Genomic DNA, 26,481 nt, shown 5'->3' on the forward strand with positions numbered 1-26,481 from the left:
ATTCAGCCCGATTTTCCTTTGTGACATCTTCAGTCATCCTTGTTCTTTCCAGTCTCAATAAGCAGACCCCAACCCTCACCATGGTTCTCTTATTTCTACTGAAACCAGGTGCTGGCATCATTGTCACAATTTGCCTCAGAGTCAAGGAATACCATCAGTTTTAAGTCATCTAGTTGGTCACAAATAAGAATTGCCATTGTTAAGGTGAGTTAATACTTAAAACTTTCCCTAGCACAAGGGCAGGGAAGGCAGAGCAGCAAAGAGTCACTGCATATGACTAAATTCAGACAAATAGGATGAACCGTCAAAGGACTATAAAGTATCTTTTCAGAAAAGACTGGCTAAGGAGGTTATTAACAACCAAGAAAATGAGACTATCAAAGTCACTCTAAACATTAAATTCCAGTTTTTGGTCAATTTCAACATTTGGAACACTCTAGTTTTTATAGATTTTTTATTTTTTTATTATTAATTTTTATTTAGCAACAAAATTCAGCTTTACACAAACTAAGAGGAATGAGAAAATATCCATTAAGAATTAACTTATGAAGGGGCGGCCAGGTGGCTCATCGAGTAAGAGCACTGGCTCCAGTGTCGGGATGACCTGGGGATCAAATCTGGGCTCAGATACTTAGCATCACACCCAGAAATAACTGGCCGTGTAACCTTGAGCAAGTTACTTAACCCCGATTGCTTTCAAAAAAAAAAAAAAAAAAGAATTAACTTAGGATTATTTACTCTAACGACAAAATTTATTCAAGCTAGCTGTCTTGGGCTGGTTTGTTCAAACTAACACATTCTTTTTTTTTAATACTTTATTATTGATGCAGGTGGAGTACAAATACTTGTATATGCTATTTTATAAAATATTAATCAGCCTACCTGAAAAAACAAAAGCAACTTTCATGCTTCAGTGTTATTCTGGTCTGTTGGCTAAATACATATTTATACTTTTAAAGTCAATATTGGTACAACAGGCAATAACAGTGCCTACTAAATAAATACATATTTAGCGCTGTAGCACATATATTAAAAACATGCACTAAAAACTGATAACTCCTCTTTACCTAGAGCCCTTCATCTTGAAGAGAAATAAGCACTTACTAATTCAGTCACATGAATGAATATGTAAACTGACAGGCATAGGAGGCACCATGGTGTTCACCACTTTCCTATTTCTCCCTCAGTCCTAGGCAAGAACACATGATGCCAACAGCTGCACAGAACATGTAACCTGATAACTCAAAGTGCAGGGCACAGTCAATGAAAGAGGGGCTTTCAATGTTGGGAACAGTCATTGGTGTCCTTCAGTTTAGTACTGATTTAGCTATGTCCTGCTTGGTGTATTTAAAATATCCTTTACCAATCTCAATTAGTCACTTGATGAAATGGAATTTAATTCAGGAAATAATTCTGAATACAAACTACTTTCTGTCCAATGCTGAAAATCTAGTTGAAGAGCAGCCTGTCCTTATTAGACTTTTCTTTTTTTAAAGGTCCCAACATTCTGTAAAAATAGTTCAAAATATTTCTTCTAAATATGGTTTTGAGGATTGGGTCAATACTACAGAATACTCTAGTTGTCTTTCTAAAATGAGGGTATAATGAGATATCTCAGGTAAGCTACTGTGGATAGATTCATCAATATCATGTAAATAAAGGAGATTTTGTAATAAAAAATATGTAGCCACTATTGAAGTATACATGGAAGTACCAATGGGTCAATATAAGAAGTCACTAAGGCACAAGCTGTCTTGAATGTCATAATGAAAAATTCTAGGCTATCCCTAGGAAAGTTTAGTCCTGTCACAAATCACATTCTATGAATCTTCCACCTCTTCTACCAGTAGGCCAACATTTGTATCCAAGTGAAATCTAGTTAAAAGGAGTATCAAAGTCATCCTGAACAGGGAAAATCAAAAAAGGGTTACCTGGAGGGTGTTTATGAAGGGACCGTGCTTTACTGATGATAGAGGGAACGAGAAAGGGAACCCAGAGATTGTGACAGTTTTTCAGTCTTTTTTATAGCCTCAGCTGATCATTCAACCCTATCCTAAGCTCCAGGGCTTCAGCCAAAATGCCATACCTTAGAAATAGCTCTGGTGACAATAATGAGTAATGCATTCAATATATTCAATAACTACAGGTACTGATTCCAAAGGGAACTCTGAGTCAATTAAAGTCTTCATAAAAACCCGTTCACAATATTTGTTTTCTACTTCTCTTAATTAAATAACAAAACACTAAAAATATGAGATTTTACAAGTTTAGGTTTATCTACCTAAAATAATTACCTAAAAGGAAATAAAGGTCAAAAATGCCATGAGGCATAATCAAGAAAACAACCCTCCCTTTTCATCTAATACAGGTTTTCGAAAAGAAAACATTCTGCTGGCTATGATGTGATCCCCGGAACAAACATGCTCAAATGCTGGAGGAGGGAAAAAGGAGGAGAAGGAAAGCAGGAGAGAACAGTCTTATTTAACTATTTTTATGTGGATAAAATGATTTGTGCCACAGTATTTCCATAAGAAGTGGGACCATTATTTTCCTGTAGAAACACATTTGGTTTGAAAAGTATCACTGGACAGGACGTGAAAATCAAACTGAATGAATTATTCACAACCTCCGATCAGAGGTGATCATTATTTCTGATGCTCCAAACAGTGATTAGGATTCTGCACCAAGATGTCATTTTCTCACTGAGTAACACCAGTCATATAGAATGGCATTATCTATCTATCCTTATGTGTATTTTTTCCCCAGGAGGATCTTGACTTAATGTTGCCGTAACAGATACTAAAAACATGATACTTTTAACATTCATTTTAATAGTGCCCATAAATGTCATTAATCTGCCATACAATGTCAACACTAATCATGACCAAAAATTAACACTGAAATTGACATCAACATTAATTGGTCTTTTGCCGTGAACAATAATGTAAAACTGCTCACCCCCCAAAGCAGCTATTATCAATGCCAAATAATCTATTCAACTTAAAGTGAAAAATGGAAATTAAGGGAAAAGCAGGGGAAATCTGGGGAGCAAACCAGCATTCTGCTCCTTCAGGGTGGCATAAGATGCAAAAAGCTTGCCACAATTATGGCAATACTACCCTTTTGCTATTTATTGTTCCCCATCTTCTATCTCTCTTGCTCAGAGGAAAGCTAAAAGAAGAATCTCATAATACTCCATAATCTGGCATCTGAATTACAGCTCAGGCTGGGTCTCCAAAGATAGGGGCCTATGTGACTATTTGCCAGGTGGAAAGTTTGAAAATGTAGTTGTGGTCTTTCTGCAGTCACCAATAATAGCTAGGTAGTTTCTAACCTTGCTAACACTTTTATCAGTCCCCTCCTTCAAGGATACAGGAAATAATGTGAAGAATTGCTTTTCCATATATATACCAATTTAAATGACCTTTTACCCCCCTTTGGCATCTTGTACGGAATGTTAAGTCAGATTTTAATTAGACACCAGCAAGAAAATAATTACTATACAATTTTAATTCCGCTTCTGTTTATGACATTAGCATCTCATTACATTATGACAAAATATGCTTTTATATAATCCTGCAAACATATTACTTAAATCCATCCTAACACCTTCTTAAAGGTATCTTTTTAAACCATAAAGCAGTGTGATGTTTGACTTAATTTGTGTTCCTCAGAGAAACCATGTAAGAAAAACTGTCAATGTCTTCCCACATTGTATTATCTGTTGGATATCATGTTCCATTGCCTAGTGTTGTGTGATCACATAAAAGAGCTCAAAACAATTTTCTTAACAGCTGAAATACTCTTTTTTCATGCTTGGATAACTCAAAAATGGCTGAACAGACTTACCTAAACCCTTCAAAAAGGCAATAAAAGGAAGAGAAAAAAAAACACCCTATAGCATGGAAACTTTCACTCCAGTAGTAATTTTTTTTTAAAACATTATAAAAAAAATCAGAAACAGTGGTTAGAATAAAAGAACTATCTCTAATCACAATATTTCTGTACATGTATGAAGACAGTATGTATACCTACAGCAAAGTACCATACCTACATGCCAACATTTCATTGAAAACACAATAAAACATGAGGAAGCCTCTGGAGAAGTACAGCACTAAACTGATCAGTTGCTTCAAGAATTAACCAAATTCAGCTATCTAGAGCTCCTCATGGCACCTCCCATTAACCATCTAAATTAAGGATGAAAATGTACTCTACGGATCTCATGCTCTGCTTTCATCTGTGGCCATCTTGATCTTCATAATGGTCTGGAGATGGCACTGGAGCTGGACAATTCCCCGACATGGGGTGCTCCTTAAAGACTTTCTCCAGCAAAATATCAAAACTGAAGAAATTCACATTAGCATATGCTTTGGACCAAAGGGTATTTCACAAGAATTTGATTTTAAAAAGATGCACAAAGCCATCCTGAAGTCCTTGCTTATAGTACTGAAACATCAATACAAAAGGTCGACCAAATCCCTCTGCCTTGGTCTGTCTATCAATAAAATGGGTCAAAGACTACCTACCCTGATGAGGGAATAACTAATATCGGGCTGCCTATTATAGTGTTGCAAGAAACAGCAGCAAATATAGCTAGGAGAATAATTTTAGAAATCCAAGAGGGATAATTCCATAATTGGAAGGATCTCTTTTCCAAAATAACATCAAATTAGTTCTAAGGAAGGCCTAAACTGTTCTGATAATTCAAAATGTCTCTAAGTTTGAAGGAGATATTATTATCCAAAAGGGAAGTAGGAAAAACACAGACTAATCCTAAATAAAACTGTCTCAACTAACATAACTTTTAGCACATATACTATTACAGTATGAGAGGTAATCTGGTGTTTTTGTGGTCAGAAGGCTTGGGTTGTACTGGCTCTGACACTTACTTTCTGACTTTGGGCAAGTAATTTAGCCTTTGAAAGTTTCAGTGCCCACCTGTACAATGGGAATCATAACCTCTTCACTAACTCTGTTCACAGGGGTGTTGTGAGGATCAAATGAGAAAATCTAGGTAATGAGCTAAATATATGCAAGTTATTAATAGTGATGGTTCTAGATTAGTAGTATGGCATATTAGAGGTCTTGGAGTTACTTAAACTGGGGTTTAAATCTGGACTTGAATGACAGATACATATGTGACTCTGGCCAAGTCACTTAACTTCTGAGTACCCAGACAATTTTCTGGGACTCTGCAGAGCAGATGGTACAAGGCATTATTAGTAGGAGGACGTTTCCTCCTAGTAGAACACCAGATAAAACATGAGCCAGGAAAAAAAATCTCAGAGACTAAGTTCAGCCCCCTTATTTTTAAATATGTTTTATAAATTATTTTTTGACTTTGTATTAGATTACTTTGTCAACAACCTACTCCCTTTCCAAAAATACTTTCCCTCATCATCAAAAAAATAACCATGTCAGGGCCTGCATCTCCTAGCATATGCAAACTCTCATACCAGCAGCCACCCACCTCCTCTTTACCAAGTGAAGGACAATGAGTTTTACTACTAGTCCTATGAAACCAAGATTGGTGACTTCATTTAATCTGAATTCTAAGGTCTTTCTATTCTACTTCCTCATTTTGCAGATAAGGAAGCCAAAGAAGCCCAGAAAGCTTAAGTATTTGTGCCTATTACTAATTCTAACTCAGGTCTTCTGACTTCAGATCTAATCCTAAGTAGTACTTCCTCCATCTTTTTCTATAAAACATAGTCTCAATTCATTTTGTAGCAGTCATAAAAAGGTTCTAATTTGTTCTTCAAGATTCTTAATAATGTGTAAAGTAAATAAGACTGAAGGATGCTTATATATAACTTATATGTAAGTGGTATGGGAAGCCTTTATGCTAAAGACCTCAAAGCACTTATTAATAGACTACCCTCAGGGATAGATCATGGCATGTATTATTTTCCCTATTATATGGAAAAACAAATTCGTGTTTGGAACAGGTACAGAATTTAGGATCCCAGTTCAATGATTCTTTCTCAGGATTAGGCTGCTTCTCATGGCAACTACTTTTATATCAAAGCTGGGTGAACTGTGATGCACTAAAACAACACAAATATACCTAATTCTTGCCTCCCCCCCCCCCAGCACTATTAAAAAGTTGACAATCGTGACTCAAGTTGCCACAGCCACAACCACTAAAAGGTAAATATTCCAAAAGAATGAAGCACAAATAAAATGAGGTAAATAAAAACTAGTTTAAGACATGGAAATTATTATTTGAGAAATTATAACAAACAGAACTTAACTTTATGCTGGAAAAATACTTATGTAAAAATACTATGTAAAAATACTTTATGCTGGAAAAATACTTCTTGAAAAATAGTATATCATTCACCCTTTCCTCCCCCCTCCCTTTCTGTCTCTAACACACACACACACACACACACACACACACACACACACACACAGAGTCTGTCTCTCTTTCTTTCTCCCCTGGAGTTAAAGTTGCTTCTACTTTTATTCTAGTACTGGTTTAAACAAAGAAATTCCTTTGTAGCCATGGGATATACTGATGGATTGAACTAGGGAAACAGGCTGCCCCAACAGCTGCAATGCTTCTTTTAAATGAAAGAAATAGCTTTCATTTAGGAACCCCAATAAGAAGTATGAAAATGGATCCAGTAATTAATTTCTCCCAATCCACTTGGCTTACACAGCTTAAAGTATCTTCTTCTTCCCATCCCCTAAAAATGTCATACTTAAGTTGAAAATTTCAGATGGTCACACCAACACAAGCTAGAAGGCCACACAGTGGTGGTAAAGAAAACGATCACTTCTAAGAAACCTTACAGTACAACTGTTAAAATTTGGGGCATTTGGTGGGTGTGAGCAGTCCCAGGACTAGATTCCTATATGTTCTCTTCCTAACTCTGTCTTTTCACCAATGGGCCTAGGAAGCAGAGAGAAAAAAAAACCCCAACAATATGAAAGATCGTTAAAGTTGTCTAGTCATTAAATTTTAATTTATTTTGTGCAGTTATTACTTATATTCTCACCCTTTACCCAAAAATATTTTCTCTAAGACATAAAGTTAAAATGTGAAGTTCCACAAATCTCCAGGCCTGAAGTTTAAAATGTGGCCTGATATTGTGGGGCCCACAGGGCAAAGCTTTTCACTCCCACGGAAAAGCAAAAGACACCATTGTGGAGCTCTCACCAATTGGGGCAATAAGAGCAGGAGGTCTGAATGTAAAACTGTGCAAAGGAAAAACCCTGACATCTAGTGTCCATGGGAAAAATGGCAAACAAGAGCCACCACATTAATTCAGTGTGGTGGCATAGCAGAACAGAGGATCTGTCAAATTGCATTCCATTCTAAAATACATTCCCTTTCTATAAAAGTTTGGGAGGAAAAATGCATTTTTGTAAAAATCTAGACATCTTTTCTTGCCAAAAAATTTTTAAAATAGATTAACAATACCTTTCTGATGTAATTTATTATAGCTAACTCTTAAAACCTGTAACTATTTCTCATCACAACAGAAACATGAGAAATATTGCTTAGTCCAAATCAGTAAGAGGTGAGGAAAACCACAAAACATGCATTTAGGGACTTATTGATAGAATTGGGAGAATAACCAGATCACTAACTAGTTCTGCAATCTCGGTCAAGTTATTTCCCCTCTTAGGGCCTCAGTTTCTCCATCTGAAAATGTAAGGTTGGATTAGAACATTCCCTTCCAGTTCTAAAATTTTATGATTCTATGACATTTTAAGTTAAGGACTCCAAGGTTTTAATTCCAGCTCACTCCTGTAAACTACTGAGAAAAACATGCCCCTTTTCCTCACACTCCTCCATTTTACAGATGACTTTGCCCACTTATAAACTGGGAAAGGCTACTAACCTATTTCACAGGGTTATTTGGAGGTACAAGGATGATGGAAAGCTGAGAACATATCTCAGAATGAATAAGACTGAAGTCTCAAAGAGGCCTGTCTGTGCTGTTTCTCACCAGCCTCCTCCAATGCAAGAGTGAGCTGCTCTCGGTCAGGTCCCACGCACAGCCCTCTGCCCGCGTTTAGTCTAAGCCCTTTAATAATAGGATTTCACGCGATAAGCAGCTGCACTGAATTGTGAGCTGTTACTCAAATTTTTCCCACCTACAATTACAGTTTCTACTGAACAATCAAAACAAGTTAGCAAACTGGCAGCAAAATGAACATGACTTCTTCAAAACTGGGAAGCAGTCAAGTCAAGCTACTGTTCTGTAGCTTTTCTTCTGATTTTAGACTAAATGGCACACATTTCATCTAGCTGGCTATTTACATACAGTGTCCCTCAGTCTCTAATCATATTCCCTTCCGTTTCCATTTTTACATGAAATTACTTTATATTTAACAAAAAGAAAGGAAAAAACGTATCTTTGGAGTTATCTGCAAGTAATATGATTTGTGGATTTGGTAGACAATTCCCCTACCACTGTGACTTTAAACTTATACTAGACACAATGCCATTCAAATGTGACAGTGAAAAAAAAAATGACTCCCTATACCTTTCATGAAATATTAAGTACCACTACCTTGGTCATTGGAAAGGGCCAGCTAGTGTGTTAACACCAAGAAGAGTGGCCAAAATCATGGACGGAAAATGCCCTCACTGCCCCTAATTCAGATATAAATGTTTAAAATGCAGGGCACATTTCTCTTAAAAGCCAATATTCTTCCTCCCTCAAACAAAAAACAAGTTACAAAAATAAAATTAAATTAGATTATGCCAACTTGTTCCCCATTATCATTTTTTCCATTTATTATTCTAGAAAAGAAAATGTTAAGGATAGAGATTTCTTTCTGAATGGCTCTAATTGTTAAGAAGTTTTTCTTTAGTTAAAGCCAAAATCTGATTCCTGTCATTTTCTCCCATGGGTCCTAGTTCTACACCGGAGGATTAAAAAGACTAAGTGTCATTCCTCTTCCACATGACAACCCTTCAAATATCTGAAGATTTATCATGTTCCTCCTGAGCCTTCTTTTCTCCAGGCTAAAGAGCACCAGTTCTTTCAACTGATTCTTTCGAAACCAAGTTTTTAGTCACCCAACTACTGGGATCCACCTTGTACACATGTGATCCAGAGTATCCATGCCTACTCTAAAAGGTAACACCCAGAACTGGAAATGGTGCTCCCAATGCAGTCTGGACATTATAATTATATTTTATCACAGTCATTCAGGCCTCTACTGACAAGTGGTGGGCGGAGAGAAGAGTCTAAGTTCTGTGGGTTCTAGCTACTCCAAAGAACAACTATAAGAGTAGCCAATTCTACTCTTATCCCAGGTTTCTTTAGGTTAACAGCCAAAATCTAAGCCTGAAATTCCACTCCTTCAATGGTAAAGGGACGCCACCCATGATGGCAAGCTGACAGAGGCTATCATCTCTGGAAAATACCCCATTTTGATGATTTAATGTATATGGAACATCAATGCTTCTACAATAAGCCTTGCCTTTCAGAAAGAGTATGACTGATTTAGGCTCATTTTTGTTCCTTTTTAATAAAACAATTTCTCAATCCTCTGTTCAGATGCCCATTCTCTTTAGGAAAAGGCAGATATGCTCTAAGTCTCATCTTCTTGAGCCATTCTGTTCCTCTCAACCCTGCATCATTCTCCAGGTAATGCGAGGAATGCTAGACTCATGACAAACTTGTCTCCTTGGTTAAAGGAAAATTAAATGGATATAGCCAAAAGTCAGTCTTTCCTGATAAAACTGGGCTCAGAATGAAGAAATATATCCTTTGACACCTCGTCATCTTCCAAGTACCAGCTGTCCCTCAGAGTTCTCACTACTGAAACCTAGGCTCTGGATTGGCCGGTCTCTCAGCAGACATGACCCATTGTTTGTGGAAAGGATTGCTAACAGAGTTGGATACTAATCCCCCCAAACCTCATTCCTACCTTATAATCTAACTAGGCTTCTGACAGACTTCCCCAGGCATTTGGGCCATTCATTACTAACTACACAGAGAAAGGGCATCAGTCTTGACTCTGCCCCAGTTGAGACACACAGAGAAACAGCAAGCTAAGACTCAGGCCCCATAGAATGGCCAATCTTTAAAAAAAAAAAGGAGAGAGAGAGAATAAGAAAAGGTAAAAGGCAATTAAGAGGGAAAACTGAAGTTTACTAAAAAGCAAGTCATTTACTCACTTCATTAAAACAGTTTTGTTTTTTTTTAAATAGGCAGTGGAAAATATATTCTACCCAGATTTCAGCATAGCCCCAAAGAAAGGGGCTCATATGGAGGCCCTCATGTCTAGCTCCAAACTAACAGCTATGATATGACATGCAGCTTTTCTTCAGTGCATCCCATTTCAACACAAAGATATGTTGGGTCTTAAAAGGGTTAAAAAAAACCTTTAATTTTTTTATTCTTTTTTGTGGTCTTTGGGTACAGAGTCCCGTATAATAAGACTATTTGTATTCATACTGGCAGAGTAAACACTACATGTTCATGCCCAGGCAGCTCTGTGCTTGTAATTTCAGCAAGAACAGAGCTCTGTCCCTCTGGGACTTCACTATTCCCCCAGTTTCCAGCCGCTCAAACACAGAATGAGAGCAAGAAAAAGCAGGAGAAAAAGATCATGGCAAGAGGTTTCTCACAGCACTGCAGTTGGTTTTCACTTGGCAAAAAAATCTCATTTTGTGTTTTAATTACATTAGCTAAAATATTTTTTCCCTCTCAGGCCTATGTTTGCAAGGCTGCCTCCATTCCTGAAGAATCCCATTCTCTGAATCAGAATTTAAGTCTAGCACCAAAAATTAAGAAAAGGTTTTGTTCCCCTGTTCAGGGACTCACCAAATAGATGCTACCAGCAGTGCCACATCTCTACTTCCACTCAGTGTGTGAGAATTGGTGTAAGTGTGTATACCTAGTCTCATCAGAATTCATCATATTCTCCTTTCTCTAACCTCCTGTTTCTTCTGCTTATCAAAACGTCGCATCAGAAGAACTCCTATGAGTCTGATGCTCTACATCTGACTAAATGCTTATGCCAACCCTAAAACAAAATCATTTCCTCTTTGCATTCTCAAGGTACACTCAGGGCAAAGCTATACCTTAGATATATGAGCAAATAGTCCTTGTTTGATTAAGATACATTCCTATTTGGAAGACAACACATTTTCCTTATAAACAAAAGTGTACCCAACGTAATTCTTCTATAAACAAAATATTCCCAGATGATATCATAGAGGTAGTCCTTTCTGAGCAGCTGGGTATTTATCTGAGAACAGTAGCATAAAGCCGAAAGAGGCCACCTCTCCCTTTAGAATATTATTTTCATACATTTATCTGTCTTCATTCTTACCAACATTTATATAAAGTTTAAAAAAGCAGAGCAAAAATTAAGCTAAGTCTCAATGCAGGGGTTTGGTGTGATTATAAAATAGTGAGCAATAGAAAACAATGAATTATAAGGAGGAAAAGCTAAAAATCTAGGAAATGTATCCTTCCTTGGCTAATATTTAGGGAAAAGAGAATTAGATTCTGTATTTAGTGTTTAAATCTTTGGTTATGAAAGTGCCTTTTTAGGCATCTGGAAGACAATTCATTCACCCACGATCACTGGGGCAACAAATACATGATATAAAGAGGGAAAAATCAGAGAAAAACAATGACATGTCACAGAAAGCCCCAGAAGGAGGGAAGATAGCACCAAAGCTAATGCGTTCCACTTCTAAACAGTCCTACCAACCTGGCTGCTTTGCAACTACAAGAGAGGTGGGCACCTAATGAAGACAATTTTAAGTGAGAGAGAGGCCCTGGCTAGTAAGTAGGAGGGAGGGAGGAAGGAAAGAAAGAAGGAAAATGAGGAGCTACTTGCCTCGTTTCCTCCTGGAAGCCTGTTCATGTGTACCAGCTGACCTTGATCATCCAACACCAGCTCAGTATAAGTAAGCATATCAGAAGGCAGTGGTGGGGCTGGCAGGAATGCTTGGGCTGACATAGATTCCCAGAGTTTGATCAGAGACTAAAAGAAAAGGGTTTAAAAAAAAAGGTTCACTATTAAAAAAAATTTTATAAAAATTTTATACTTTATACTTTTATATACTTAATTTAGGTCGATTTTGCCTCATACTTTCTTTCATTTCTTGACCCCAGTTTCCTAAACAGACAAAATATCCCAGATCCTAATGAAAGTAGAAAAGAATTGGTTGAAACTATATATCTGTGGTAAATCAAGAGCCTTTCCAATATTTTACAGTTTACTAAAACAGAAAAAAAAATCCATCAACAAACATGTATTAAGCACCTACTTTGTGACAGGTACTTTTGCAAAGCAGTGTACACACCAAGACAAAAACAAAAAAATCCCTTCCACAGAGGAATTTCATACATTCAACCAAGGGAGATATATAGATAAAAATGAAGTAAATGCAGGGGACTTTCTGGGGAAGGCTTCAGTAGTTTGGGGTCAAGAAAGGCTGAGGTCTGAAGGAAACCTGGGATTCTAAGAGGCAGAGGAGAGAAGGGAGAGTATTTCAGGCCTGGGGGAGAAACAAACCAAGAAAATTCAAGGGTGAGCTGGTAGAGTCCACTTGGGTTCAGAAGGAAAAAAGCCCTTAAAGAAATGGGGTGGTCCTCCACTAAACAAGATAAGCAATGAACAGAGTGGCACTGCCTTATTATATGCCCTACTATATTAATAAAAAGGATTCAGGGGGCATAGAAAAAATGACTTGTATGTTTTAGGGCTAACGTGGAAATGGCTCGTCGAAGACACACCCCTATCTAAAAATGGGCAATGTCTATGTACTGCTGGCTCTAACTTCTACCTAACCCATCAAATCCATGCTCAAAGTCTGAATGTCTCAAATACTAACATATCATCACCCGAGTAGGAAAACACCCTGGAATTTCTTAACAACATTTGTACTGGGGGACAAGGCTGACACTCCTTATCAGCTAACTAGGTTGCATCAGGCTTTTTTTTTCCCCAAACTTTAGATAGCTGTATGTTTTAAGAGATATAATTAGATCTGCACTATATCCAAATCCTATGTAAAAATGTCTTGTGCTATAAAGGGATTCTATTGTATTTGTAAATAATACTAGGATTACTGACAGGTTATTTATCAAGGTCATATATTTTATTAAAATTCAAATTCACTAATGTTGGATAGTATTGGCTTCAGCAGCTTGGGAAAATCCTGTATTCATATGTTTTGTAAAGGACAAACACAGTATTCTTTCTGTCTTATTTTTTATCTGCTGCATTTTCTGCTATAATATACTTTTTTTTTCCTCCTACTGATAGAAGAAAAATCTGCTGCATAAAGGAGATCCACTATACAGATCAAAAGAATTTATTTTCATATAGAGTATGAGATTCAAAATGTCATGTTTTCTCATAAATTAGTTTTTATTCAGCTGTAATAAATCTCTCAAAAAAAGAATTTGTACTTTAAACTGTGTACCATGCTATCTATGGCAATTCATATACTTTCTCTGTTTCATTATTATTAACCCACTCCATCAGGTGGGGGACTTGAGTTATTCTTGAAATTAAGACATTGGGAACTAAAGTTTCATACCATCCTTTATTAATATCAGAACCTGAATCTAGTCTTAGCCAAGTAACCAACCCTTGGATCCAAACAGAGATACAGGCCACTGTAAACCACCAATACATTTGTGGCCTTACCTCATTTACTTCTACTTTGTGGAGAATTTGCATTCTCAAGGTTTCTTATATTAAACTATTAAAAAACTTCTTGCTGTCTCACTTTCATGTTGGGAATGACCAAATACGAAACTATGAATCAAATGTGAGTGGAATCATGACCTCTCTCTCTTTCTTAAAAACATTCCTTTTCCAAGCAAAAATATATCAGGTAGAAATTCAGGAAACCCTTACTTCCTGTAATATCCACTCCCAGCACCTCCCAAGTCTCCTTTACCTGACGGAACATCTCTGGAATATCATAAATATATGTCGTCCCTAAAGTCTGTGCCTGGAATCTCTTGGATTGCAGCAGGTCTTTGGTTACATACGGAGTATTGATCAACATCCCATGCAGTGGTCCCTGTTTGTCTCCATATGCCTGGAACATGATCTGCAGGAAAAGGTAAATGACATAAAGAGTTAAGACACAAGTAAAAATCACTTCATTTCAGTTAAATTAAATGCAGCAAGAAGCTATTACACCTATTAAGTGCTAGTTGTTGTTGTTACTGTACTATTATTAATTTGCAAGTCACCATGAGAAGAACTGGGGATATAAAGACAAAATAAACCTAAACCATTTCTTGTCATCAAGGATTTTACATTCTACATTAGGGAATAAAAACATATGTAAAGAAAAATACTAAGTAATATCAGAAGATGAGGAAGAGCTACAGAGTTAAAAAAAAAAGTATGATGGCTGTTGGGGCAGCTAGGTGGTGCAGTGAATAAAGCACCGGCCCTGGAGTCAGGAGGACCTGAGTTCAAATCCAACCTCAGACATTTAACACAAAAACTAGCCGTCTGACCCCGGGCAAGTCACTTAACACCAATTGCCCTCCAAAAAGCAAAAAAAAAAAAGTATGATGGCTGTGGAAAGAAGGGAGGGGGAAAAGGAAAGGGAAGAGTGAAAGGTTTTCAAAGAGGAGGAAGAGATGAGGAAGCTTCTTTAGGAGTTTGGCAATGATGGAAGAAAAAGTTGGGTATAAAAAGGAGCAAAGATATAGGGCAATAGCTTGAGGGAATGACAGGGTCAAATGAAGGATTTTTAAAGAAAAGGTAGATCTGAGCATAGCTCAGAGAAGTCAGTGTAGAATCAAGAGACACTGTATATTAGGGAAAGTGAAAGGCCATCCTTCTGGATGAGACCAGAGAGGATATGATTAAGGGCACAAATTTAACGGGTTGCCTTTGGTAAGAAGGACCATCTCTTTGCCAGAGTGGAGCAAAGAAGGAGAAAACAGGATTATGTTGAGGGAATATAAGGTGTAGAGTTGGGAAGAGGGAGATCACAATTCTCAGTAAAATGAGGCAAGATTCTTTGCTGGGAGAGAAGTATAGGGATGGTATTAGTGGCTTGAGAAAGAAAAAGAAGCAAAATACAAAGGATTATCTTTTAGAACTAGGGAAAAAACTTCATTAGAAGGAATAAAAAGTCAAAAATCTCAAAGGAAATAATGAAAGAAAGACGGGAACAAAGAAGACCTGATAGTATTCTACAAAGTAGTAATCTACCATAACACCTGGATATTAGTTAAAATCAGAAGCTGATAATAATGACAAGGAAGAGAAGGTGGAGGAGGACAAGAACTAACTTTATACAGCACTTTGAGGTTTGCAAAGCACTTTATGAACAATATTTGATTTGATCTCCACACAACAATCCTGTGAGGTAGGTGCCATAATTATCCTCATTTTACAGATGAGGGCACTGAGGTTAAAGGACTTACCCAGAATCATACAGTTTCTGAGAAAGTATTCCATCTCTGAGTTCAAATCTAGCACATAACCTATTCAGCACAAACAGGTTACAGACACAAGACCTAAAAGTAACTGAACACTGTAGCACAGTATTTGAAAAATCCAGGACACCAACTGCTAGGGTAATTGGGTAAGAATATACCATTTGACAGAAACTATGAATAACTGGAAAGAAGAAATTAAGTTTATACCAACATCTAAAACCATATACCACAAACAGCTCCAAATGAATATATGACCTAGATATAAAAGATCATATCAAACAAAGTTAAGAAGGGAGACCAGTTCTTGACCAAACAAAGGACAGCGGTGATCACAAGAAATAAAATTAACAAGTCTGATTACTAACATTAGGGAAAAATTTTAGCACAAACAACACCAGTTTGGAATTAGAAGCGATTGAATTAACTAGGGGGAAAATCTGTGCAGCAAATCTCTCTAATAATGATATGACATTCAAACTATTTAGGGATTTGATACAAATAAATAAAAAAAAGCAATTCCCAAATAAATAAATGGTCAAATTATATGAACAGGCAACTCTCAAATAAAGACAAGCTAGTGAACCATAATCACTTGACGACTGTGAATGAAAAAATCATTCCAAATCACTAATAATTAGAGAAGTGCAAATGAAAACTGTGAGGTTCTACCTCACACCTATCAGACTGGCAAAGATGACAAAAAATGAAAATGATAATTGTTGGAAGAAGACAGGCACACTGATGCACTGATGGAGGAGCTGTGAATATGCTCAATAATTCTGGAAAGTAATTTTGATCTATACCCAAAAAGTCATCAAATCACATATAACCCTTTAATCCAATATCACTAGTAGGGGCTACACTCCTAAAAGATCAAAGCCAGAGGGAAAGAACACCTATGTATAGAAACAGTTACAGGAACAGTTTTTGTTATAACAAAGAAGGGGGAGAGTGGGTGTTCAAACAAGGAGTGGCTGAACAAACTACAGAATATGAACAATGTGATATTATCGCACAAAAAAAAGGCATAGATTTAGAGAAACCTGGGAAGCCTTGTATGAAATGATTTAGCTTAAAATGAGAAGAACAAGGAAGACAACTCATGCAATGACCATAATTTTGTAAGAAAAAAAAACTTTGAAAAATTAAATATTAAGCACAAGTCTAGAAGACTGATAAAGTATGCATCCCACCTCTTTAGCAGAGAGTAGATGGACTACAGGTACTAAATAAGACATACATTCTTAGATATGTACAATGTGGATCTGTCTTATTTGACTACATTTGTTATGAGATAGTTCCTTTTTTCAAGGAAGGGAGGAGTGTCTAGGTATAATGATAGTGGTATCAAAAGAGAGAAGAAAAGCAATAAAACATTAAAAAAAATACTCAGAAGACAGCAAAAGGGAATACACACAAGGAGGGCAGTGTTGATAATACCATGTTAAATTTGATATATACGCTGAGTAAAAGCACTGCATAACAGTTTACATTTTCATATACTATCTTTTTATTGGGAAATGTTCATATGTGTTGATATTTGACAAGTCTATAATTTTTAAAAAATTAAACTATATTTAAAAAAGAAGGGAAAGAAAAAAGGTATAGAATAGGAAATGGCAAGGGAAGGTTAAAGGTAAATAAAAATAACTAAGTGCAACAATTAGAAGGTAGAGCAAATGGATATAGCAGATCAGTGGATGGAACAAATCAGTGAAACAGAGTTTGGCACAAAGTTGGACAACCACTTTTTGGGTATGTTAGAGGGGGGATTCCCTCCATATATTGGTTGGGCTTGATGGTCACTGAAGTACCTTTCAACTCAGAAATTCTATGATTCAGGAAGATATCTAGAGATAATGTTTTTTCCCCTTTAAACATTTTTTTCTTTCTTGAAGCATCCCTGGTTGGGTGGGTAGCTTAGTTAGGCTTCTATGATAAAATATATTCATTGTTCTCACTCCCCAGAGATTATATGACATCAAAAACCAGCCACTTTTACCTCTGAAAAGGCAGTAATCAATCAATACAGAAGTACTGCCCCAAGTTCATGCTGACATACCAGAGTAGGCATGTTTTAGATTTAGGGCAAACTGAACCCTCTTTCTTTCCCTTGTATTCAGAAAGTGTGCCAACTAACCAATCAGGACTGCTCTAAAGCTGGAAGAGCTTAGACCAACTAACAGATTCTCTTTTTGTCTCCTCTTTGATAATGGAAGCCAGGTCAATTCTCAACAAAGGTAGTTCATAAGTACTATATTACATTTTGCTTAAGGCTTCAAATTTACAAGTATAAAGCTTTCTGCCAAAGACATTATAAATCATCTTCACATACACCTATTGCAAAGCAAGCTATCAAGACATATCCTATATAGTAACTCCAGTGACAGAGGTATTACTCAGATCTATGTTGCAGTACACTATGGATTTGACTATAGCAGGCCCACCATATCATATGATGGAATTAATAAGATGGTTTTTAATCATTTTAACTCAAATATTTCCAGGAGGGTGCTTCATACTCCATATATTTAGATAGTTTTATTTGCTGATGAATATTTATAAGGGATGCTATTATTTCAATTCAATTAATATTTATTGAGTGCCCACAGGGTATATGACACTGAACTAGGCACGGTAAGCATGAATACACAAACTATATATTCACAATGCAGTGAATAATAAAAGGGGAACAATATATGTTTATGTATGTAAGTACACATATGCAAATACAGAAAGAATGGTCACTAGTTAGTATTAGTGACTCTATCTGGAAGCCTGATGGCTCCTCAGTGGAAAGGAACTAAGGGTTTCTATCAATACCTGCCTCTGATCCCTGCTCCACTCAGGTCTATGACCTCACACAAAAAATACTGATCCATTCCTATCCATGGGACAGATTTGCCTCACAGGCTTCTGGAAGACTATGTAGATCACAGGTGTTAACCATGTGGTCCACGGGACCACAACTTTCCTGAGTGTGGCCTGAACCAGATTAAAATATAATTTAAAAATGTTAAACAAAATACATAAAGACACACTAAAACATATGTAGTATCACATTTTAAAAAACTAAGTTGATATGCAACTCACAGGGATGTTTACATATAGTTTAGTAACCCTTGTATCTATTTAAGTTTGACACCACTGATGGAGACGACCGTCACCAAATCTTAGGAAAGCATACTTTGGGGACTGTAAGGTTCGAAAGCTGGAAGAAAACAAATTCTGAGATACTGAAAATGGATAAGTAAGGTGAAAGAGATAAGGAGGAATTCCACAAGTATTCACTGAGCACCTAACAAGGAGGACATAAAAAAGAAGCAAGGCCACTGATTTCAAAGAGCTTAAAATCTAGTATGGAAGATAAGACTTATACACAAATAATTAAAATACAAGGGAAGTGATAAGCATTACAGGAGAGGTACAATATGCCACAGGAAGACAGAGGAGAAAGATTGCATCTTGCTGGGAGGAGATAGAAGTTTTCTTGGAAGCCCAGCCCTCTTCTTCTCCCCACAGTTGTCTTGAGTTTTGGTGATTTCATTATTCAATAGCACCTACACCATATGGTATGAGGGAGAAAATGAAAGAAGATATTCAAGTCAGCTAATTTTCCTCTTTGTTAGCAGACTCAGGAAAGATGTGGTAGGTCAAGTGGTTTAGTCACTGTTAGTGTTTGGGATGACTTGTGAATTTCGGCTATCCATGTTAACCTTATATCCCCATCCCCATGAACACAGTTTAGAGATCTAGGGATAATCATATCTTGAGTTCAGGAACACATAATATACACACCCATGTGTGTGACTTTTACTTATGTATACATAAAAAATATACCCCACAAACATATATATGTATGTAGTGTGTGTATACACATACACTTTTCACCAGACACTGCCAGACCTGTATACCTTCTTTCAATTTCCATTGACCCACTTATTTCCACACTCCTTAAATTCAGACATAAATCAATTTAACCTGCTCAGAAGAAGTCACCAGAATTGGGCCTTGAGGATTCCCTCATCTGTCCATTCTATCCTCTGGCCATTAGCCAGGGTCCTAGTTTATGTGGCTATAGCTTTTTAACTCATCTATAACAGGACCCCTGGGAAACCCTTACCATTAAGCCTTCCTTAAAATGTACAACAGCTATCCTAAAAGAAAGCCTGCCTTCACACCAGAGGGGGCTTGTTCATTAATTTATTCAATAAATATTTACAGAACACCTACTATGTCTAAGGCACTGACTGAGAGAACAAACACCTGGTATCACTATAAACAAGTGTGAGAAAAATCTCAAATCTCTCTAATTTTTTAAAAAAGCAGTTCTAAAGAACAAACATATTTATCAAAAACATTACAATCTCAAGAGGCCATCTAATTTTTCACAAGAATAGACCTGCCTTGAAGTCACTGTATAATTTAATTAAAAACATCCCTGCCCGTGGAAAACTCTAACTGAAAATGTCTTCAAGGATGTTCTGAAAAACATCAAATACAGCAAAACATTGTGAACACTCCTATTTGCCTCCTCACATTCTCTCACTCTTTCTGTTTTAACAGTTAAGTCCTTACAAGGATAGACTTTTTTGACCACTACACACTGAAAACCAAAAACACTATGAAATGAAAGGTCACCTTGACAACAGCCCAACCAACTCAGATTTTTAAACCTGCTTCAGAAGACTGGCAAAAATATGACTTTTCCTGATTCCGTTCCTAGATTCAAAATGACACAATTATACTCATGTAATCCATACTGAGATCCATGGTGCAGGAGAAAATATGAAAGAATTTGTGAATGTACATAAGGACAATTTTCTAAGCAGCAATAAGCAAAAGTATGACACCTCTTTTCCTTCAAAAGAGAAGGGCAAAGATGAACCAATCTAAAAACAGGTTCCAGCAAAAAGCAAAAGTGACTGGGGTGTGATTTAGTAAAGTAAGAAAACCTCCATTTCCCCTAATCTCCTGCCCCCATTGGAGTCGTTATTCTATGGGTTTCCATTTTTAGATTTGAAGAATAAGTCATCATCTATTATTACCCACAAACATACCAGGATAAAATATCAACAGGACCTTGAACTTTTAAAGGGAGAGGTGATACGTAAATGGAATAATACTTGGAGGGGCGGCTAGGTGGCTCAGTGAGTAAATCGCCAGCCCCAGAGTCAGGAGGACCCAAGTTTGGTTCCGGCCTCAGACACTTAACACCCACACAAAAAAAAACTAGCCATGTAACCTCAGGCAAGTTACTTAGCCCCAATTGCCCTCCAAAAGGCAAAAAAAAAAAAAAAGGGATAATACTTAACAGGTAAATGCTCCTGTTTGGTATTCCTTAGGCTACTAGAACTATACTGAATTTCTTCCCGTTTTTTACCTTCTACTTGACCATGAGTGACAATAGTAGTTCAGGAGGAACAATACAGAGATAAGTTAGAGTAAAGAAATCAGGACTGCAGAGTGGGCGCAAAAGTCCTTTCAAAGGGTCCTGAAATGAAAAGACCTAGAGAGCCACCAGAGGGGGCTCACTCAGCATCTGCCATGATTTAGTCTCAGCAACTTCTACCGAAAAGTTGAGGTTCTCACTCTATAGTTTAGTAAGCTGATATGGTAGTGGGTCCAGTCTTTTCCATTAAGAGAAACCCAGGGGCCATGACATCATTATCAGTGAAGTGATCAGTGAAGCTCTCCAAACTCTGGCTATCATACCTGTGCTGTCCTGGAGTCAGTCACTTCCTTATATAGACTTATATCCAAGTAATAGCCAGATTCATTGGTCAAGAAGAGGCGGATGGGAATTGCTTTTCCAGTTGGTGTTAAGCGGATGTTAATTTTCAGCTCTGCTTGGAGAACTCGGAGTTTCCACAGCCGGCTTCCATAGCGCATCACCATGCTCCTCACAGACTCCTCAATCTGACAACACACCAGAGAACACAAAGGATTAATAAATACCCTGTTCTGAAGAGCTCCTCCGAATCTGCCCCATCTTGGGTAGGAGAGTAAAGGGCTGCTGCTTTTCAAAGCCATAACCTAGTCACAGTCCTATCCAAAAAACAAAGAACAAACCAACAAAAAGGACCTTCCAAATTCTATTCCTTTTTCTGGATGAAGCCAGTGAAGACTTTCTGAGGGCCCTGCCCTGGAGGGGAAGCCTCTGCCTCACGTCACTGCAAATTGTGTAGCTCGCACTCTCCTGCCCTCTTTATATTTCAAAGATCTGTGATATCTAAAATTAGGAGCCACAGGACTAAAGTGAAAGCCCCAAATAAGAATGAAATCTCTGGTAAAAAGCTATTAAGTAGCATTTATATGCATGATAACCATGTTTCATTGCACTTAACAAGACTTTAAATCAACTTAGCAATTACTACCATGAGCTTTTTTCCATGCAGTTTTATTAAACTTTATAATATATGCCTGTTGGTAAATCATACACATTAAAGAAAGACAATTTGTCCAGGGTGCTCAGAGCTTCTCTTATGCCCAGAAGCTTTAAAGTTTCATCCATGCTGCACATATCCCTGAGGTGTCTAAGGAAAGGTACAAATTAAGTTCTTTCTAACCAACTAGACAGATCAGTATACCTAGTTTTCAGGGAGAAGGAGGACTATTTTAACTAAGTCCATGTTCTCAGAGGTAATTCTCTTCAGTAACATTAAGTTAAGAAATATTTTTTTGGGAGGCGGCCAGGTAGCGCAGTGAGTAAGAGCATCGGCCCTGGCATCGGGAGATCCGGGATTGGTTCCGGCCTCAGATACTCGGCACCCACACAAAAATAATAACTGGCCGTGTAACCCTGAGCAAGTTACTTAATCCCAATTGCTTAACAAAATAAAAATAAATAATTTTTTTTTCAACATAGCTACCAACAGTTCCCAAGAAACACCACCCTAAATGGAAGCAAATGCTTTTGTAAAAAGAGTAAAAAAAATTTACAAAAATTTTGTAAAAAAAAAAATCTTAGAAGACTTCTAAACTGCTTTCACATTTTCCTTTCCTTGGGTCTCATCTGCATGTTTCTCTTCTCACATGGTATGGACTATACTTGTAGTTTCTTAAGGCAGCAACACAAATTCTCAAGCCAGAAGAGGCCATTGTGTCTACCCCAATGTATTTAGCCATAGTTACTTCTGCCCAAAAGATTCTATTCTTTTCTTGAAAATTTTTAGAGATCGAAAGTCCACAAATGTAGGGAACATCTCTATTCAAGGAACTGATATTTCTATGGTAAAGAAGACTGACAACATTTGAATTTAATGAGAAACTGAGAAATAAAAGAATAGAAAATAGCCAGGTCTTATTTTAAGCTAGAATCCCAGCTTTCTTAGGAGAGCTTTACTCAAAACGAAAAAGTAATGAGATTCTAGGGGGTCACCTCTTCTCCACTCCTCCCCAGCTTTCTTGATAGGTGACAGATGCTGCAGCATTAGCCTGGGTCTTGATAACAAAATCCTGAGATTCACATTTTAGATATGTTTCAAAATGCAAAGGACAAGGCCTATAACTGAGCCTGAGAAAGTCAGATTATTTCCCCCTCTACTAGTTTGCACCGTCACCAAAACTTCCTAGTCTCAGGAGAAGCAATGGAGAGAGTAGGACCCAATAAAAAAGAAAGGGGAGCCCAGGGAATGACGAGAAAAGACTATCACCCTAAGGGTAAGAGGTCAACTACAGAATCCCTTCGTTTTTATTCCTTGCATGCTATCCATGCATTTTAAAAACAGATCCTCTAGGGAAGGGACCACATGTAATGTGTGTGAAATGTCTTATTAACCAGATTCTCACCCCGTGAAAAATACTCAAGAGGAATAAGTTAGGCACTTTGGGAAGCTGCATTAACTCTTCAAGGCCACTAGGGTGACGTTTAGTGCACTGAAGCAGGAATTTACACGAAAATACCCATGTGACCTGTAGAGTTCATGCAATTTTCCAGAATGGCCAAATTAGCCCTGTAGACTAGCATACACAAGGGAAGACTCTATCTAAATAACAACAAAAGATATCATTCCAAATGAGAAAACCTTCACAAATTTTACAAAAGAGGAAGCAATAGAAAGGAAGAGATTCTTCCTTTTTCTACAGATCACTATAGTTTCTTACTGTTAACTCAAAATAACATGGTGGTATATTAAAATCCAACTTCCCTCAAGAGAAACAGTGGGTAGATTTTTGCTATCAGGATTCTTGTTAGCAAGCTAAACAAGGTTTGTCTATAAGAAGTGTCCCAGTATGTTCTTGGGACTAAGACACAGTGAGTATGTATTAGCTAACTCCCTCATTCTTGATGGTGCTAAAAGAAACAATTAGGACAGATGTACCTTTGATGGGTCCATGATGACTGTGGGCACAAAGTTGAGGAAGATATGGTTGCAATCGGTTCGGACATTGGTATTGTTAAAAGCAACCTCCAACTCATCCATGGCTTCCAGGAGCAGACGTTCCCCTTCATTCTGAAGATACTCAAAAGAGGCTTCCTATACATGGAAGAAGTCACCATCAACATATCATAAAAAACTTGTTTACATCATAGAGGAGGAAATGAGAGAAGGGCCTTAAGTGATCAAAAACCATTCTCCAATAGATAAATAATGAAAGGATATAAACAAATAGTCCTCAAAAAAAAAATTCAAACTCTTAATAACCATATGTAAGAATGATCCAAATCACTAATAATAAGAGAAACAAATATCAAAACAACCTTAAGGTTTCACTTAACACCAGCAAACTGGCAAAAATGACAAAAGCTAGAAATAGCTGACATCATGCCTGGGGAAAGAGGCACTGTTGCTGGAGTTGTGAATCAATGTGTTCTGGAAAATGATTTGGAAAGGAAGTGAATAAAATTCCCATATCCTTTGATACAGATATCTCAGGTCAGCACATACCTTAAGGATGTCAATGACTGACAAAAAAAAGAAAGGCCCCATATACACTAAAATATTTATAGCAGCATTTTTTTAATAGTAACAAAGAACTAGAAACAAAGCAGATGTTCATCAACTGAGAATGGCTATACAGGTTGTGGTATATGACTGTAACGTAATGTTAATATAAGAAAATATACAGGGGGGTAGCTAGGTGGCGCAGTGAATAGAGCACTGGCCCTGGAGTCAGGAAGACCTGAGTTCAAATCCGACCTCAGACACTTAACACTTACTAGCCATGTGATCTTGGACAAGTCAACCCCAATTGCCCTACCTCCCCCCTCCAAAATGCAAAAAGAAAAAAAGAATACTTATGACAAAGAGAGAAACGGGAAGACATATATGAATTGATAGAAAGTGAAAAAAGTAGAACCAGGAAAACAATAAACATAGTAACTACAACATAAACAGAAAGAACAAAAGGGTTGAAAACAGTGTGTTGTCAAGTTATTATGACCAAGCTTAGTCCCAAATTAATCAAATAGAAGCTACCTTCCCTCCTTTTCTGCAGAGGCTATGGCTATGGAGCACTGAATATGATGCACACGTTTTCAATGTCTTGATTGGTCTTGCTGGAATATTTTTCCCTCTTTTTATTCTTTTTTTATAGGGAATAACTCCCACGGGAGCAGAGGGAAGGAAGGAAGGAAGGGCTAATTGGAAAAATATAGGATAGAAATATAGAATAGAAAAACAAAAGATATCAATAAAAATATAATTTTTTTCCTAAAGAAAATGGTCTTAAACACTAACAATGTACAGAGCACAGGGACCTTGAGAATCCCTCCACTGTATGCTCTGAGTCATTCTAAAAACTATTCACAAGGTCAGGCTCTAACTAAACCTGTTGCCTGCCTCTTGGCATATTATTTTTCTAATCCAGGCAGAAACACCTGTTCTCTTCTAGCCACTTCTGTTCCTTGACACTCCAGCTGCCAGAGACTATGCTCAGGATGAGACACACAACTCCAAACTTCTACACTAGGACCATTTTTTCTTCATCCCAACCTTCTTCTGCCCTGCCACCACTCATGCCAGACTACCAACACTTTCCACCTCTTACTGTGGAAAGTGTAGTCAAATCAACACTATTACTGCTTTTGTTAATTAACTGTATGAGTATTTTGTTCACAGTTCCTATGACTTCCCAGACCATATGTTTTATCCAGGATGACTTGGAAATTAACTCCCACCAAAACACAAGACTCACCTTGGTGACCAGATCAGAATGCCTGATGATTGCCCTCACAAAGAATCTGTAGTCTGTCACTTCAGTGCCCACTTCCACTTTGGCCGCCCCAAGATATAAATGCATCTTATGATTGGCACACGGAATAGCAGTGAGGTCAAAATTCCTCATTCGGTTCAGCTCCAGCTGGAAAGCCAGGGCAGGCTCCAAGTGACGATAGATACGATCTTCCTCAAACTGAACTCAGAAATGAAAGGAAAAAGTCACTTAGAAAGAAAACCAAAAAAAAAAAAAGGGGGGGACCTGCTAAGAGAATTAGTGATTATACTTGGCGGGGTGAGGAGAGAGAGAAGGGAGGGGCAAGGTTTGAGGAAGATAAATTCACACTAGGAAGTAGGAACAAAGAATGCGTTATTCTGCAGATATTACTTAGCAACAACATGAAAGATATAAGGCTTTTAACAAATTTAAATAGGGATGGACAATCAAAGTGTCTTCTCACCATTTAATATATGTGAACTTTCATTAATACCCAAAAGAATTAATACTTAAGGGCTTGTGTTGAGACACCACCCATTTAAAAGGAAACAAAAAGACAATGAACTCCTACAGTACTCAACAACTTGGCAATTCATTACTGACAATCATACAGGCTCTATCATTCTCTACTTAACTTTGTGTTGTTATGTTCATGAAGCCTCTCCTGATTCCCCTGTTAAGTGATCTCTCCTTCCTCAAATTTCTCATGGTCTTTTGCATGCACTTCTCTTTGGCAATTATCAAAGTCTAATTTGTATTATGGTTATTTAGATTATAAGCTCTTTGAGGTCAAGGACCCTCTGATTTCATCTTGATATCCCTAATCACCTAATACAATATTCTATATATGAGAAAACATTCGATGTCTGGTGAACTAACTAGTTTTTTCCTGATTAGACTATAAATGAAA

The 26,481-nt window shown here is 37.3% G+C and overlaps 1 protein-coding gene across 4 annotated transcripts in view; it reads right to left on the bottom strand.

Annotated features, from left to right (window-relative positions):
* Positions 1-26,481, bottom strand: part of ACACA (acetyl-CoA carboxylase alpha) — a 253,387-nt gene that overhangs the window by 80,623 nt on the left and 146,283 nt on the right. For all 4 annotated transcript variants that reach the window (XM_069078145.1, XM_069078144.1, XM_069078143.1 and 1 more), the window contains 5 exons: positions 25,554-25,769; positions 23,738-23,893; positions 21,129-21,332; positions 13,904-14,059; positions 11,827-11,973 (listed from right to left, as the gene is read on the bottom strand). In XM_069078145.1, the coding sequence (XP_068934246.1) occupies positions 11,827-11,973; positions 13,904-14,059; positions 21,129-21,332; positions 23,738-23,893; positions 25,554-25,769 (879 nt within the window). The remainder of the gene's footprint in view (positions 1-11,826; positions 11,974-13,903; positions 14,060-21,128; positions 21,333-23,737; positions 23,894-25,553; positions 25,770-26,481) is intronic.

The sequence above is a fragment of the Petaurus breviceps genome, unplaced genomic scaffold (assembly GCF_028583685.1).
Source record: "Petaurus breviceps papuanus isolate PSGF00001 unplaced genomic scaffold, PetGlider_PUasm1.0 91023, whole genome shotgun sequence".
Classification (NCBI taxonomy): Eukaryota; Metazoa; Chordata; class Mammalia; order Diprotodontia; family Petauridae; genus Petaurus; species Petaurus breviceps.